At 41.2% G+C, this 15,828-nt stretch overlaps 1 protein-coding gene across 1 annotated transcript; it reads right to left on the bottom strand.

Annotated features, from left to right (window-relative positions):
- Positions 1 to 612: 612 nt before the first annotated feature.
- Positions 613 to 15,689, bottom strand: CMPK1 (cytidine/uridine monophosphate kinase 1). The gene is made up of 6 exons (XM_087732861.1): positions 14,916 to 15,689; positions 6,248 to 6,394; positions 5,208 to 5,360; positions 3,592 to 3,668; positions 3,414 to 3,510; positions 613 to 2,928 (listed from the first exon to the last, which is right to left on the bottom strand). The coding sequence occupies exons 1-6, from the start codon at positions 14,988 to 14,990 to the stop codon at positions 2,887 to 2,889; spliced, it is 591 nt and encodes a 196-aa protein (XP_087588987.1). The 5' UTR covers positions 14,991 to 15,689; the 3' UTR covers positions 613 to 2,886.
- Positions 15,690 to 15,828: the final 139 nt, after the last annotated feature.

Here is a 15,828-nt window from a genome sequence, read left to right on the forward strand (position 1 = left end):
ACTTATTTTAAAATAAACCCGGCAACCTCTCAGTCTCTTTTATAAAGAATATTATGCTGTGCCAATCTCCTTTAAGAACACAGTAGGGCACGTAGGCATGTGCTGCAAAGCAGCAGAACGGCATTCAGGAAATCAGGTGGTAACTGAGCAAGGAAGCATGAGAAGTCAAGACAGAAAGCATCTCCAACAGCAGCTGCACGATAGGTTTGTGTTTCCTAGTCCACTTCAAGTCCCCTTTCTTTCACAGACGTGCCAAATGAATGATCACTGCACAACGACATGAATAGAGTAATTTGATAAACCCATATAATCAAGAAAACGTACCAATTCCACAGGTATTTGCCTGATTTTATCCTGTGCCTAACAGGGTCTTCAGGACTTCAGTTTTGATGGTGAAAACTGAACTTTTATACATATACCTGTGTGTATGTGGCCACACAAGGTATCTAACACTAATAAATACACACTTTATATAGATATATATATGAAAAATATCCCTTGTAACAGGTACCTGTAAGCCAAGCACTCACATTAAGCCACAGAACAGAGTTTATTGGATCTCCTCAAATTCTTTGTACAGCTTTGCTGCTGAACAGACACAACACATTGGCATATTGCCTTTAATCTTTATTTCAATCATAAGTCCAACTTGAAAGAATTGGTAACACATTTAATGGCATCTTCAATAAATAAAATGACAAAAAAATCTAGTCTTTGCACAGACACATTACAATCCACTCCAAATTCAATATTGCCAAAACATTGGGTTTTTTCTAAAAACTCACTCCAAAGGTTTTTTTTTTTCTTTGTTTCGGCACTTAAATACACAGAAAAGTATATGATGAGAAAACAGATACTCTATTCTGAACAGAACTTGTAAAAACCAGCTACTTAGAAACAAAAGATAATTAAATCTCTCTAACCGGATTAAAGAATCCTGTTTGGAGTCTTTTTGGAAAAACCCTGATTCTAACCTTCATATCAAAACATGCATTTTGCTGGATCCTATCCTATGTCAGCATACTTCTACAATAAGAATTAAATTCCATGATTTTTTTTTTTTTAAGGGGAAATTAATAAAGCAAAAGCATTAGCCTCCCATACTCACAAAAGTAGTCATGGTCCATATATTCTGCAGTAGTAAACAGCTATTTGTGCTCAGTCCATTCTTTGAACTCCTACCATACTGGAAAAGATACTGTAGCTTACCCATTGTTTCTGTACCCATCTCTTCCCCAGTCCAGCAGCCTCAAGAATCTCAGCAAGATGAGAATTCATGCAAATAAAAATCTGCCTGCACAGATCAGATTGCAGGATGAGGACCAACACGTCTGATTCTAATTAGAAGCTAGGTTTAACTTAAAGCTTTTCCTAAATAGAGATAGTCATCAATAAAGAAAAGCTGAACCCCAAGATTTCCAAATTGCAATTCCCTGTAATTTGCAACATCTATTAGCATATCACAAACCAATTACAGCATCAGTTAATGTAGGAAGAACCACTCTATCACTAAAATTAGTTAAAACACTCATCTTCAAGCCTTCTGGAGCCTTCTTCAGTGAAAGCTTAGGGCATGCAAGGAATGCACAGTTGGGCCCCCACAGACCTATGCATACTATATAGGGGAGAGAAAAGGTTACTTTAAACAAAAGGCAGAATTACACCACATCTGTGCAAACATTTAAACCAGTTTGTTTCAACTAGTTATCTGCTTATCCCAACTATTGCTGCTGACTGTACTTGGCTAATTCAAGAGGACGTGATGAAGCAGGACCCAATTTGTTTAAGGGAATGGAACTTTTTTCTGCAGGTATCTTCCCCTCAGCTGACCACATCATAATAAAAGTGCATAATTTACAATCTTTTCAAACAAACAGTTATTAAAATTATACAATTTTAGGGAAACAAATTCACTAGTTTAACCATAAAAGTATTTCCCTGGGTAACAAACCTTAAAGAATTCAGTAACACAGTATTTCAATAATAATAATAATAATAATACAGAAAATCCCTTCCACTTGTTACAGAAGACAGAATGGTTAGAAGATTTTGCTTATTGTACATTGTTTAAGAGTTTTGCCATCTTGTGAAGATCATGCTGTAATTAAGAACATAACTATCATTTAAAATAAATGAGTATGGAAATACTGACCTGACTTTGAAATTATATTCTTAACCTTTTGCAAATGAAGACAAGGTAAAGCCCAGGGTCATGTCATCCAGGTACTCAAGAACTTACAAGACAGTTTACATCCAGAGTCATAAGAAAGCACCACTTTCCATAAAGTACTTTGTATGTCGATTTCTGAACAGCACATTAAATAGTTTTGTGAGAACTGCTAAAACAGATTCTCATACTAATGGTAGCTTTGACTTACAGAATTCAGGTTTGGGGCTAACAGGGAACGTCATGACAAAATTATACTCTGAAAAAATATCTGCTAAATTTGGTCCAAGCATCCGAAAAACAAACAAGGGCACATGGGTCCCTCATTGCTTAATGCTGCTGTTTAGCTGATCCTTAAAAAAAAAAAAAAAAAAAAGGTGTATGGCAATAAGAAATAAGAAGGGCTGCCCATGATAGGCACAGAACTGTGAAAGAATAAATAGTCTCTTCAAAGAGATGTTTTAACTGTGGTTTTGCCATGTCAGTAACTGAACTTATACTAATGGATAAACCTGAAATTTGTATACTATCGCCACAAGAAATGATTTCCTATTTAAAAAACAGATCCATTTGTAATTAACTGCTTTTCCAATCATCATTAGATATGTGAAAAACAATTAAAAAAAAAATCTTTTAAAACAATTACAAAGAGTGGACTGCAGTAGCAGCTATTCAAGCAAGATTCAAGCACAAGTTTAAATGAACTTTCAAGCTGGGAATTAGCCTTCTTTGTCGAAAATTTGTACAACTTTTTCAAAAACCTACGAGAGAGAGAAGAATATTAATTTTATGAAGTGTTAGTCAAACAGTTACTTCAAGTTAAACCAGCACACACAATAATTGACAATATTTTAAAAAACATATAAGTTTTTCTTAGAACATTCACAGTAATTCTTTAATAGTGAAATTGGCATAAATTCTGGGAAACTGAGACAGAAGAGCAATACTACTTCAGAAAAGCAAAAGCTCATGAAAGTGAAAAAGACAAGACACTGCTAAACACAGAAACACTGAAAATGTGCTCAGTCTAGCTCATGTTCAAGTAGAACTAATTGATTTCTTAAAGTTATTAACATCTTAATCAGTTCTTCAAGAGTCAAAACGAGAGTTCCACAACCTCCCTCAGTAATACACATCAGTGCTTAATTAGCACACTAACCACACACACACACATCTCAGAAGAATGCTGAAAATAATATATATCCTGTCACTGTCATCCCCATGGTTTTTTTGCTTATATACTTACTTCATCAACAGATTTAGAGGCATCCACTTTTCTGACTTTTCCCATTCTCTCATACAAATCTATTATAGGCCTAGTAGACTGCAGATACGTATGAATTCTAGGAGAAAGCACAGGGGAAAAAAAGCATTACATAGTAAAACATAAACAGAAGGGAACTGAAAAGTTTTGAAGATAGTACCTCTTTTCCAGACTCTCCCGATTATCATCACTCCTTCCACTGCTCTTGCCTCTTTCAAGACAGCGGCCAATACATATCTACAAGAAACATCAAAGAGATGATCACAACCAAGAACACAAGGTGCTATATTGAAAGCAGGAACAAAACAAAAATCCTGAAAATCTAAATAGCCCTGACACACAAAATACTGTCCAGATCTGGAGGATGTAACCAGAATTCGTGTGGAAAGTTAGATTCTTCCAGAGAAAAAGGATGATAGCTTTACACTTCATCAATTTATTAAAATGGGGGGCTCTTAAGATGGGATTGGGCTCAGTGGAAGTAAAAGCAACATCAAGCTCAGTGGTTTGACTTGGTATTCAACTTGAGACATTTAAAGAAGAAAATTACCTGATTTTCAAGGATGTGTTCAGACTTTCTGAAAAGCAGCATGTCAAATTAGACTACCAATATATGCCTGCACTGAAAGAAAGTCACTGTATGTTCTTCAAAGAATTTTGTAAGGCTACGTACCAAGTTATTGTAGGCTAAAATATTCTTACTTGACATCGCTATAACGAAGACCTAAAAATCAAAATCTAAGTAAAAACTGAAGAACTAGCCATAGTTAAAAGCTGCCCCATGAAGTAAGTTTTGAAACATAAAGTTAAGTAAGCGACGCTGACACATCTACACTTCATGAATACATTTATCCTACTCATGCAAGAGGACAATGATTAAAAATTACTTTTCCTACACAGTACACCCATAGTAAAAAAAAAAATAAATCCAGAAGATCATGTTGTCTATTCTTAGATCTAGTAAAAAAAATCAGAACCCCAAAATGAACACAATTAACACCCCAAGTGAAAAAAGTCATTTAATCTTATTTAAGTTTTTAAATAGAAAAAAAATGACCCCTCACTTGTTCTTTGAGATTAAAAAAAAATAATTGCAATTAAGTAAAAAAAAAGGTAACAAAATTTTCCAGGAAATTTGGGAAAAGGGTAAAAGGAAGAAAGTCAGCTTAAGGTGCTGGGATTCCCGTATCAGTTTTTAATGCCTCAAGGGCACTGACATATTAAAAAGACAGCATATCGTGGCACTTGTTAAATGAATATAATGTATCACTGTCAAAATGCCCTTGTAATCTAATGACTTGCTGAATAAAATGTTGATTACTGGCTATCCTATAGCACAGCTCATAACTATGACAATAAAGACTGCTGCTGCCAGCACTTTAGAATTAAAGCAGACATTGCTACCAAGTTCATTTTGGACTAAACAACAGTTACTAAAAGTAAACAGAGTAATGTTTTCTGAAAATTAACCAAATAATTTTGTATAATGTATTTAAAGTTTTTATAAATTTTCCTTAAGAATGCAATTGCCTGAAGTACTTCTTCAATATAATTTATTCGCACGATTATACCAAGTGCAATTAGCTGCCTGCTATTTCAAAAACATGCAGTTTTTCACCTGCAAAAGCAAGTTGCCAAAAATCCTTGAAATTCACAGACCAAGTTTTCCTTCTGCTCTTACACTAGTCCATTCACTACCTGAGAGAGTTTTTTTGTTCTTGAATGATTCTCACAATATAGCAAGAAAGGAAGTTACAGAATAACACACTTCATTACCTCATTGTCACAATCAAAAAAGAGAACAAAAGAAACATCCGCCTTTCCATCCATAGTCTTATTCCAGCCTTGAAGATTATCTTCATTCCTGGGAAATCCATCAATCAAGAACTTGTTCTTCTGGGAATTGGCAGCCATTGTTTGATCCATAGCCTGATAAAAGAGAATTCAATTCATGATCTCCTGCACATACAACCATTTATCTACTTATTAAATTAGCCCCAAAACGTTGATGTGGTAAGTTAAGACGCATTTATGTTAGGATTATTGCAGATTTACAAAATGTATTTTGTTTCACCTTCAACACATGCTAATTAATTCACTGATGCACCCATATAGCCTTTTTTCAAACTGAATTCACTATTTTATAAAGCTCAAAATCTCATAAGACACAATCCCAGCTTTAAAGCTGATTTTCTACAAGATACTAGAAAGCACTGTTACACAATAAGATGCCAAAACGTGCCTGATCTAGAGTTAATTCTAATGGAAAAACTCCAGATAAATTTAGTGCCATGAGCAACAGAAGCCTTTTCTGTCTTAAAGGAGATACTCTAGTTGTTTTCCTGGACATCTAATAAGGATAAAGGCTGGAGCTTTTCCTTCCACAGGAACATTAGCAGGTGCCCTTCTCCTTCACCTGGCTATCTATTTTGATAAAACTTACAGAAACTTAGTACCTTTAAGGCCTTTACCCTCCAGTCAAACATGACTGAGCTGATTTAGAGGTACAAAAGCTAGTTAAGGGAAATAAGAAATACAGAGATTCCCTAATTTCCCTTGAGCTACTAAAAAAATGAAATAAAAATAACCCATTCTCACATATCCCCAGATATCAGAGGCCATCACCTACTGCCCTCCAACCATCCAGAAAGAAACATGAGTAATTGCTAAGAGAAGCCCAGTACGCAATGCGCACCTACGTGTCTGCCGTTTCGTACTACTCACACCGAAGGAAAGGCAATTCCTCCAGAATACGGCCGCTGCTTTCTTGCTTAGTCTGCAAGAGTGAACCAGTAAGGAAATAGCCCTTTCCTTACCCTCTTCAGCAAGCTGATTGTTATTTCAACTGGTACAATTTCCCCCTCCTTAATGTAGTTCTCAATGAGTTCTCCATACTGTGAGCCTGGCCTTTTTCGTTCATCTCGAAGGAGGTCACCAGCAGAAAGGTGCGTGTAGCCATACTTCTGAAATGTGCAAAACAAACAGGCATAGACTCCCTTGAATTAGTACACATGCAAAGTTAACATCAGTCAATGGCGTCAACCACATTTATCTTCACATTACAGCAGAAAAATACAGGGAATAGCAGCTTGCTAGTGACGGATCTGTTCCATCTTCAGTGTGTAATCTGACAACATGGAATACTCTGTATGCACAGAAAGCACAGCAATACAGACTGTTGGGTAAAATGCTCAAGAGGGCTTTAGTTGGGCATTCGGATGCTGTTTTCAAAGGTAATTTTGTCATGTTTGGAAACGAGACCATGTCCCCAAGGTGCTTCCTGAAATGTTACACTGTGCAATAAGACGTTTAACAACCACCAAATGAGATACAAGCTATAGCCGATCCTACAACTAATTAAAAATCGTAAGTGATTATCAGTTACTGGGTCAAGTCTTGATTTACAAAGGGAAGAAGTCGAGATAGTGCCTTTCCTTGCTACGTTTACGCAATAGGTTTGTAATTTTATCTAACTACTTAGAGAAAAGCACAAGAGGTGATTCCAGGTCCTTTGGAGCTGGAGGAAGGTTTCAAGCACAGCATGAGTCAGAAATCCTTACATTCCCATTGTGGTTCTGGCACCAACTTCCTCCTCTACCTTGGTCAAATCACTTATAACTCCGCAGGTAACATGGCAGCTGTACAAACACAGGCGCTCAGCCCTCAGGGCAGACTAGTGCCTTCTCCTAACAATGATGTGGCAGATGAAGGTAAACAGCTACACTGGTGCCACCCTATGCCACGCCATGTACAGTAAACAGAAAGAGTGCAGAAAGATCAGGTCCAAATCTATCAGTTTGATACCAGTATGCAGGAAAACAGCAAACACCATTACTCTTTTCTTTCACCTCAAACTACATGCAAAAAAAAGTTGCTAAAGCAAAATACCAATGAAAAGTATTTATTACACTTGAATTTCTCAGGCATTTACCATCGTAAATAGACATCTAGTGCAAACATACAAATACACTCTTATCAAAGAGAAATGCAGTCTTATAAAGGAAATTTCAGAGCACAAAACAATCGTTTTCTCTGGTCACTTAACACCACAAAAAAACTAACCAGAGTGTACTATGCTCCTTGACCAAATATAGTCCATAAAAACAGGCAATAAAGACATCTTGGTGATTACTTAAGTGAGCTATACATCCAAAACAGAGTACACCTATACACACTCATCCTGAAGTTTTTACACAAAACAAAAACAGCAGCAAAAAACTTCAGGGTTATCAGCTTGGCTGCAGCAACATCCAAAGCAAATTTCAAAAAAGGTGTCTGAGCAGCATAATAATGTGACTACACACTTTTTAAGGCTGTGAACTTGGGATTTAAAAACTTGGCTACTGGACTAAGTACAACAGAAATATTACACAACCCACTAAGTGACTTTAAAAACATTTCAGTTGCTTTCCAATTTCACCCACAAAAGCGTGGAAAGTTAGTTTTGCCATAGTCATAATTTAAGAAGGGATATAATTACCTAAATCTCCAAAACTCTACACAGCTGGCAAAAAAAAAAGGAAGCAAGATTTTGCTCTAAATAACTGTGAAGGAAAAGCTCTACAGACATCCTCTATAAGCTCACTGTACTCCTGCTTTAATGTGCATTGCATTTGGATATGCCTATTTAATTGCAAATCTAAATACTAACTAAGAACTACAGAAGCCATAAACTAGAATAAATCTTTCCTTATAAGCAAGAAACCTTACTCTGCTGAACGCTAAATTAACATGTAGTTCTTCTTGCTAAAGTTAAAGAATGATGATATTTTTAACATCAAGTCTCTACAAAGGAGAAAACAGGAGGAAAATATAATCCCTTCGGTTTTAGAGGATTACCAAACCATTTAATTTTCCTTGGCATTTCCCTTTTCATGCATGAAAACAAAATTGAGTCAGACAATTTTTGGAATTCTGTGTCTTTTGCAACAGCAAACTAAAATAGTTTTTAACGGCTGAACAGGAAAGTAAAAGATAGAAGTGTTTTAAAGTACCGTTGTATAAATAGACTTGTTTTAGATAATAGTAAATTGTATTCTAGAGTAACCTTCAGAATGGATTAACCAGGCAATAAGAAAAACAAACCTCTCCTTCAGGGGCAAAACATCTATTTGTTAACCGTACTGAGTCAAGAGCCAAAGCAAATACGTTGTTTTAAACAATGCAAACAAGCACGGAGAAAGGCTTGGCTGCTGCTCCATACACAGAAGGCTTCAGAGATGCAGTGCTCCCGCTACTCTCGCCAGTTTTAATCAATGCATACAGGGCACAAAGTTTTCTTTCATCTTAGGCGAGATAAACCCTCAGCAGGCATCCTGAGTTGGAGAAAATCGTCACATCCCCAAGAGCTCACAAAAGAGACTGTGATGTAACTGCACAAAAACTGGGGCAAAACACTCTCGCGTCTTGCCAAGGTTTGCATTGTGCCAGCATGACTTTCCAGCAGTGCCAAGTACTTCTAGGTGCAATCCCTGGAACGTGACTTCTTGCAACTACTGCCTAATTCTTCTCTGCAATCAGAAAGGGAGCAGGACTGTGGCTGCCAAACAATGAAAAAGCAGTTTCTCCAGGTCTTGAAGGATGCATACATGCTAGATTCATAACATGAGACTGAAAGGAAGACTTGAAATAGAAACTAGGTTAAAAAAATTTTCCAAATACTTGGATGCCAAGCACCTAAAATCTGGACAGATTTTTAGATTACAGAGAAGAAAAAAGAAAACATAGAATTAACTATTCCAAAACTTATTTCAAAGATAACGTTTTCTGCTATGCTAGTGGACTGGCATGCTGTTCTAGAAGAATAAAAGATTGAATCGGTAAGTTGCTATTACACAATTTCTCATTATTTTTAAGACTATTTTTATACTCGGAGAACCATAATCCAAATCTCTTACAAAAATTAACTGTGAATGAAAAAGATAAAAATCAGCTGTCTTCAGCACCACTGTAGACATCTTCCTCCTTTCGCTTTCAAAAAAACCAACCAAACAAAAAACCCAAACCCCCCCCCCCCCAAAAAAAAAAAAATCAGTGATGTGGAAAGGCAAGCTCAAGTTCCCATCAATCCCACCATAGAGGTGTTACTCAGAACAGCACTTAGCAGTACTGTACAGAGCAGAGCAAAACATTGCTCGCTTGTTTGTCTCACAGCAGCCTGGTAAATCAGTCCCCGTTCAGCAGGACAAACTGGGATGTGTAAGCTGTACACTCCACATCTCCAAATTACAACCCGAGACTGCAGCCTCCCTGGGATGCCCTTCTCTGCCCTGTCCTATAGCCCCTTCTAGCTTTCTTCTGTCAGCCAGGATTTGCAACTTCCACTCCACAGAGAGAACATGCTTTGTTTTCAGTAAATACAATAACTAGATGAATACAACTGAAAATACATGAGTCATATCTATGTCATACTTGAATAAGGCGGAGTCCGCCCTAGCAATCTTCTCGAGGCAGTAAGAAAGGATCAGCAGCGTGCAGCAGCTGCTGCTGGGACTCCTTACGCAGCCAGCTTTTGAGGGGTACAAGGTTTATTTCTGATTCAGCCCTGTGTGGTCCAGCAACACATCTCTCCACTGAACACACAGCTTGAGACTTCCTTAAGTGAGCAGAAGCCAAGAAAAAGCAAGAGAAACACAAATTACTACTTTGACCTTGACTCCTATCTTGGCTTATCATTGTTACTCTGAAAATGAAAGTCACAAGGCTTAAGATCTAAACAAATAAAATACAAACTTTTATTGCCCTAGTTCTGACCTGTCATACCGTGGGCAACTTTCATAAACAACTGAAATTTGCTACATACACCATTCAAGAACTAGTTAAAATAAAAATAGAACCATGTAAAGCCTGCAGCCTTTGTATTTTATTTTTTTTTAACCTAAAAAGCTTTGTCTGTGCTATTAGCAATTAGCACACGGAATTAAAACTTTGGGGCATAAACTATAATGCAGTAATAGACCTTCTGTCTGCTTATTCCAATAAAAAAAAAAGAAGACATTTTCTTAGTTTGAAATATGTTCTTGCCTCTGGGGGAGGAAAAGCAAACAAAAAAACCACATAAACAAAACAAAACGCACAAAACCCACCGACAGTGCCCCCCAGGGAAGGGGAGGGGGCGCAAACAGAGCACCCCAGTGCTTCAGGAATGCTAAGCTCAAGAAAAGGCACCCAGTATGTTTGGAAAAGTCCAAAATTCAATGCCCAGTGTTCTGCAAAATGGAAGCATATAGGGATAAATCTTCAGGGGGTATATTTAAATGATCACTCACCAAGTTTTAAAAAAAGCTCCAAAGTTCAGAAATACAAACTTATCCTCCAAAAAACAACTATGAGAACTTAAGGCTAAGTAGAATACTAATACTTGGCACTCCTGAAAGAGATTTCAGAAGTTGAGTTTAAAGCGAACAATTTTAAAAACGATTTTATTTCAAGGAAGTCAATGCTCTCAGTGGACTTCCAGAAGACAATAAACACGACAGCAAAACCTAAATCCACTGCTACTTTCAGAGGAGTGTTCTGATACAGTGAGTTCTTCTTCGCATTGTTTTCTTCACCCTAGGAAATCTCCTTATCATATATCCCAAAGCAACTTAACAGCTTTTTCCATTTGGATATTAACTTATGCTCTTATAAAAGGAGAAGGCTCAGCATCCCACCTCGTGGAATTAATTTTAGATTTAACCACAAACATACAGGATAGGGCTGTGGTGGAGGTGAGTTATATTTTAGGTACACAGAGAGAGATGTCTTTTATACCCTAAATCCCTACAGAATCACCTTGCCAAAACAAACAAACAAACAAAATACAACTCAAATCTTGCTTGGAATAAAGACAAATTACTTAGTTATTGTTCTTCCCACCAACCAAAGAGCTTTGCATTTCCAGCAAAGGTTGTAAGGATTTAAATTTTAAAGTACATGAAAGCATATTTTGTGCAGATACGAAGAATGCATTTTTTCCTTGACCTTCCCATAACCATTTTATAAGCAAAGTTCAGAAGTCAGCAAGAAAACACATTCATTTTGTCCTACACACGCATAATAATCTCACAGTCACGGCAGATACAAACACTGTGGAAAGCATGAAGGTTATTGCAAGAACCTGCATTCAGATGACATCATTCAACTACCTGCTCAAATATTCTGCCTCACACGACAGCTACACAACAGTCCCAGATGATGGCAAGCTCCACCAAACAGAGCTGTGGAAGATTTCAGGAGTTAATCTGCAGAGCTGGAAGGGAGAGGATAAGAACTTAAGAGGGAATTCTGCTTCATCCCTTCCTAAATAGGAGAAACTGGTCCAGAGCAGCAATTCTGCTGCATTTGCATTTCAGTAACAATTCTTTGAGTCTGTGGAACGTACTGTGGAGTCTTCCCTCCGTATCAGAGAAAACCAGCCTGCTTCAGCTGTCTCCTCCAACCTTATCTGTGAAGATAAAGAAACCTAATCGCTTACCTGCTGTTCCCTTTCATACACTGAGTCAATATCCATTTCCGCTTGTTATTGCATCTTCTTCCCTCAAATAATTTCTCCATTTTGGTCCAAATTTGGCATGAATACACGCCTTCTCCAGAATGAGGGACTCCAGCACACAAATACTGAGAAGCTATGATTTAAGCTAGTACTTAATGAATATGTATTTCACCTACAACATGTGATTGCCGTCTCCCTTTTCTGGGAATGTAAAGCATTGTCAGCAAAACAATTACAACAGTTCTTTGAGAAATCATTCCCAGGTAGTACGTAATACCCCCTTTACTCTACAAAACACAGCTACCCTTGGTTTGTTAATAAAATTGTTTAATGCTAAAATCATACAAGATCTCACCTCAGCAAAGTAAGACTTCTTCCACATGTGATGTGCTCTGTCCCAAATGTCTAGTATGAATAGAAACTGAGAAATATTTATAGCTCATACTGACTTTTTGTTCAGCACAAACTTCAGATTTACAGCAAGATTCTGGGTCAGATTCATTCCAAACGTAAACTAATATTATTCAATCCATTTACAAGGATGAATGAGGTTTATTATTACTGAGCTATGGCCCCTTTTCTCTGTGGCAAGCTGCCAACAGGGTTTAAAATCCAAACAAAAATACACCCTTAACCTAAAGGCAGCATTGACTGCATACAGACTATTCAACCGCCTGCACCAGGGCTCTCTGGGGGGCTGCCAGGGGCCAGGCCAAGGACATGTGCTTAAAAAAGGTGCTGCTCTCCAGTACCTCTGCTGCATTTCATCTACACTTCCCTGTTCATGTCCCCTTTTTCTAAAGTTTTCCAGCAGGCTCGCATCAGACCAACTCTCCCTTCAACTACCTCAGACTCTCTCTTCCTCAAAGTTTAGCCCGCGGCTCCTGTAGAGGTGTCCACGCGAGCAGGAAGGCCGTCCATTACAGTCAGCGGGTCTGAGTGCTTTCTACTCTCAGACCACTGACTTCAATTAACTTCTTTCCATGCAGTGAACTGAGTTACCAGAATTAAAGCAAATTTACATTTATTAGTATTTGGACTTCCCTTTCTGGGCTTCAAAAGAAAATAAATACAGTACAAGCAAAGTTAACTTTTTTCTTTCATTTTTAGCTGCAAATACAATTTGAGTAGCAATGACTCATTTGAACTCCTCCTAATAAAGTGGTCTTTATCCAATTATATTAGCCTATCAAGCCAAAGGCGTTTATATTTCTAAACATAGGCCAAGGCCACACAAGGTACTTCAGCCCTGAGGCTATGTTAATGGTTTGGTGAAAGCCATTAATGACAGCCTACAAGATTCCCCTACAGTTTAAGCTCATTTGTTTGCTATGTGCCAGGGGCAGAATTTGACCTTACCAAAAAGGCTTTATGAGCACTTTGAACCTTTCATTCCACAATTTAATTTAATGAATAAGCTGGTTTGAAAGACAGGCTGTAATTTGAGGTTAAAATCCTTCAGAAGTAAAGTCATAACGGCATTTTTCAGTCTGGACCAAATTCGCCTAACTTTGTTATACAACACTGAGGACTGGGATAAAATGGCAGCGTGGATAAACTGTAACAGCAGCGCCAGGGCATCACCAGAATAGACGACACACAAAATGTGCCTGTGCCAGGCGTTGTGGGTTTTGTTTTTCCCACCAATAGTTTCAGAAACATGGGCAACTGCTACAGTTCTCAGTCATTTCTTTCAGTGCGGGTATGGATAAACTTTGATCCTACACGGCTTTCAATACAAAAAAATATATACAGCTGCTCAGGAGAAAAAAAAGAAAAGAAGAAAAAAAAGCTGTTTCAAATCCAACATACACTCATGTTTGGAAGCATCCAGCCTTAACTATTTCTGTAATTATGCACCTGAATACAATGCAATTATCCCTGGGTTTTTTAGTTTTTAAAAGGACAGTACTACACCATGTAGCATTCACTGTTCTTTCTTAGATACTTGTTCTATCAACATCTGAGATGGCTGTAAAAATGTATTTGGAAAACTGAAAATGTGAAAAACATAGCAGAAAGTCTTCTCAACCTATACTGTCGGTTTTAGGCTCTTTGAAACGAGAGAACAAGATTAACCGTCTATGGGGTCAGGACATCTATTGATCACTATCATATTCTGTCATAGAACAAAATTTTAATTCTATTTTTAACATCTTACTTTCACAACTTACAGAGATGGCCCTGGGTCAGCAAACCAACACCCTGCAGTGTCTACTGTACCAGCTCTTGCGTTTATGGAACAGGCTTCAGAAGACAGGAACCTTGATCCCACACCTTTGAAGTCACCCAACCACCGTAAACCACCTCGCCTCCACTCCCAGGCAACAAAACGAGCAGCCCGAGGCATCCGGGCAGCAGCCCCGCAGTCACCTACGTGGCCACGCAGACGTGTACAGAGCCACCTACACGGGCCGGGCTGTAAGACCGGCCTGACAAGGCACCATCGCCCAGGCAGTCTGGAACTTCTCCAGGGCCACGGTCCTGCCCCTGCGCCAAGGCGCAGCAGGCGACCGGTGCTCCACAGCCTCCAAGCCCCAAGCGGGTGTCCCACTGCCCGGGGCGGGTGCACTGGGCAGACCCACCGGCGGAGTGGGATCTTGGCGGGCTGAGGGAAGTAAAGGCAGGAGAAAGAAAAATGCCGGCCCCTGGCTAGGCCGCCTGACAGGGGCTGGAAGGCGAGCGGAGGGGCTGGAGTGGGGGCTGCCCCCACCGCTTCACCAGTTAACGGGGAGATGTGGGTCAGTTATATTTATTTTATCGCCTGCAAGGGGGGGGTGGGTGGATGGAGGCTAGACATGAGCGCAGACCACAGTGGAGATGCGGGGCCCGCCGCCGGGCCAAGGGGGACACGCTCCCCCAGGCGACCCCCCCCGGGGGGAGCCTACAGCTCCCAGCGTGCGCCGCGGCCGCGCCCGCAGAGCCCCCCGCAGCCGGAGCCCTGCGGCACGCCGGGATGCGTAGTCCCGTACCCCCCCATCCCCCGGCGGTGGGTCCGCTGCCCTCACCTCCACGATGCGAGCGCACTGCGTCCCCTTGCCCGCCCCGGGCCCGCCGAGGACGAAGACGACGACGGGCTTCATGAGGAGAAGGAGGCGGCGGCGGAGCAGCAGCAGGACAGCGGCGGCGGGGCGGCGGCCAGGGGGCGGCCGTGGAGCGGGCGGGGAGCGGCGGGCACCGAGGCCGGGGCTAGGGCAGAGCCGCCGCCGCGCGCCCGTTGCTGAGCTGTCCCCGCCGAGGGAAAGTGCTTCCGGGTCCCCGGCGGCGCGCGCCGACCGGGAGGGGCGGGGCGGGCACGTGCCGGCAGCGGCGGCTCTCCCATCCGGTGCGCACCGCGCAATGCGGCTGCCGCCGGCCCGCCCTCCCGCCGGCCGCCGTGCGGCCCGCGATGCGCTCCTCTGCCGGTCCGGTGCGCAACGTGCAACGCACCGGCCTCCGCGGGCCGCTGGGATCGGGGCGAAGCGGCCGGGCCGTACCGCTGCTACGGGGGCCGCCTCTGCGAGGGACGTGCCGCCCTCCCGACCGGCCACCGAGCCCCGACGGTTGTCACAAGCGTGTGCCCGGATGCAGGCCCTAACCGAGCCGCGGGGGCTGCGGGTGGCTCACGCCCCGGGACACCCGGCTGGGAAAGGCCAAAGCCGGAGCGACGCTCTAGCAGGACCGGGCATGCGGGACGGTTGTGTCGGCTTATTCTGAAACCCACGTCAGCCGACACGGTCCTTTACGACCCGGCCCGGCGATGGCGGCGCCCGGAGGCGGCGGCGCCCCGCGCTGCCATGGCAACCCCGCCGCGCCGCACTGCGCCTGCGCGCTCCCCGCCCTCCCGCTGACCGTTTATTAGGCCGCTGGCGTTTTTAAATCCCCTGCGCGCGCTCTGGCGGTTGGTACCTTGGTGTGCGCTTTGATTGGTCGAGCGAACCG

This window comes from Nipponia nippon, unplaced genomic scaffold (genome assembly GCF_047370975.1).
Source record: "Nipponia nippon isolate SJK-2023a ecotype South Korea unplaced genomic scaffold, ASM4737097v1 scaffold_5, whole genome shotgun sequence".
NCBI lineage: Eukaryota > Metazoa > Chordata > Aves > Pelecaniformes > Threskiornithidae > Nipponia > Nipponia nippon.

Coding starts and splice junctions, on each gene's coding strand:
- CMPK1 (XM_087732861.1), bottom strand. CDS start 14,990: ATGAAGCCCGTCGTCGTCTTCGTCCTCGGCGGGCCCGGGGCGGGCAAG. Junction 6,395..14,915: donor AGTGCGCTCGCATCGTGGAG/GTGAGGGCAGCG, acceptor TGCACATTTCAG/AAGTATGGCTACACGCACCT. Junction 2,929..3,413: donor CCTCTAAATCTGTTGATGAA/GTAAGTATATAA, acceptor TCTCTCTCGTAG/GTTTTTGAAAAAGTTGTACA.